Source organism: Aplysia californica, unplaced genomic scaffold (genome assembly GCF_000002075.1).
Source record: "Aplysia californica isolate F4 #8 unplaced genomic scaffold, AplCal3.0 scaffold00433, whole genome shotgun sequence".
NCBI lineage: Eukaryota > Metazoa > Mollusca > Gastropoda > Aplysiida > Aplysiidae > Aplysia > Aplysia californica.
This window is the reverse complement of record NW_004797703.1, coordinates 341,067-342,692: the sequence shown is the minus strand read 5'-3', so window position 1 is coordinate 342,692 and position 1,626 is coordinate 341,067. Positions and strand designations below refer to the sequence as shown.

The 1,626-nt window shown below is 39.6% G+C and overlaps 1 protein-coding gene across 1 annotated transcript in view; it reads right to left on the bottom strand.

Annotated features, from left to right (window-relative positions):
• LOC101854888 (MFS-type transporter SLC18B1) overlaps positions 1-1,626 on the bottom strand; it is a gene marked incomplete at both ends in the record, with an annotated part of 28,669 nt that overhangs the window by 26,666 nt on the left and 377 nt on the right. Inside the window, 1 exon segment of the mRNA XM_013086080.1 lies at positions 872-1,019. Within this exon segment, the coding sequence (XP_012941534.1) occupies positions 872-1,019 (148 nt within the window).

The window sequence follows — 1,626 nt, the reverse complement described above, 5'->3', positions numbered from 1 at the left end:
ATAATAATAATAATAATAATAATAACAAATAGCATTTGTATAGTGCATAAACTCACTCTACAGCAAGCCATATGCGCTTTACACTAGGCTATATTATTGTGTTATTACCCCAGCAGAACACTCTGTAACATTCTCAGCTTCCCGGGAAGCATAAACAATGCAAACAGCTAAATTAAGCGCCCTAACACTAACAAACTGACAAGTTCTTTCACTTTCTATAGCTGGGTGCCCATTCCCACCGAGGTGAAGTGAGGAAAATTTGTGTGAAGTGCCTTTTCCAAGGACACAAACGAGTTCAACACAAGTGAAGTCAACGGTATCAATAGGTTTCGAAGCTATAAATAATATAAGGTTTATAACATTTTGAATTAGCTCCATCCATGGGACATAATATTAATATAGTATTATGATATTAGATACCCCTTCTTAAAGTGTAATAACATCATTCGGGTTCCAAGTTTTTAGGTTTACTAAAATCTGATTCTAGCAGTATCTATTTTTGTCGGCTTCCCCAGAGTAAAACGAGATCATAGAAATACGGCCACAGCGTTGGCTCCTTTGCAGATAAAAAACTAGATCTAGCAATCATAAGAATCGATTCCAAACCCAGTGACTTTCTAATGATGGGATTTCTTCCCGTGGTTACCTGGTTGGCTCAGAACAACTTCAGGATTTGGGATTAACTTGATTTTGGAACACTGCAAGGCACCAATTTGAAGAAAAAAATGAACTCTCTAACTTAAAAAAAAAAGATTTTAATGAATAAAGTAATTAGTAACTGTAGGTTTACGTAAAAAGAATCTGAACTTTCCTCCGTATGTAGTACTAATCGCGAGAATCGGTTCCAGAACCGATGGATCCAGCCACTTACGAACACTGTTGCCACATGCCGTGGGAAGAGATTCGAGACGATGGCAAAACTTGCAGTAACGTTAGCTGTCAGGCCGAGCGCCTCCACACAGCGGACTGCATAGCACATGATCTTGAAGGGCAGTCCATTTGGACATAAGTACAGCGTTCTGGAAAGAAACACAAAGGATTAATTAATTTCAAAAAGAGGAAAAAAGAGCCCCAAAACCTATCGGGTAAGGAAATAAACCAGAATTCTCGTAGGAAAAGAGATACAGAAAGGCATTAAAACCCCTACAGTTTCGACAGAGGCATGCATAGCACGTCATGGTCGTGATCGGGCAGTACAGCTGGGCACAGGCACATTGTTCTAGGAAGAAACACAGAAAGATGATTAAAAATAAATAAACCTCTGTGGTTCGTAGCCAGTAGGAGAATTTAAAAAAAAAAAAAAACCCACCAAAAAAATCCTCATGGAAAAAGGGAAAAGAGAGAAAAAGGGAAAAAGGACCCCCCCCCGATCCAAAAAAAACCCCCGACAAAAAACAATATTAAACAAAAACCCAGCTTTGTCATCCTTAAAAGGCTAAGATTTTCGTACCACCCGCCTTCGCATTTTTCCAAGCGGGGCATTAAATAACACCTGACACCAACAAGGTGATCCCCATAGCCACTAAGCTAGTCAAAAATTACCAAACTATAATTAGGCGACAACGCGTCAACGCCTCTGTAGGCGAGCTATCAACAAATTGTGCTGATGTAGGCAAAACACTCCCC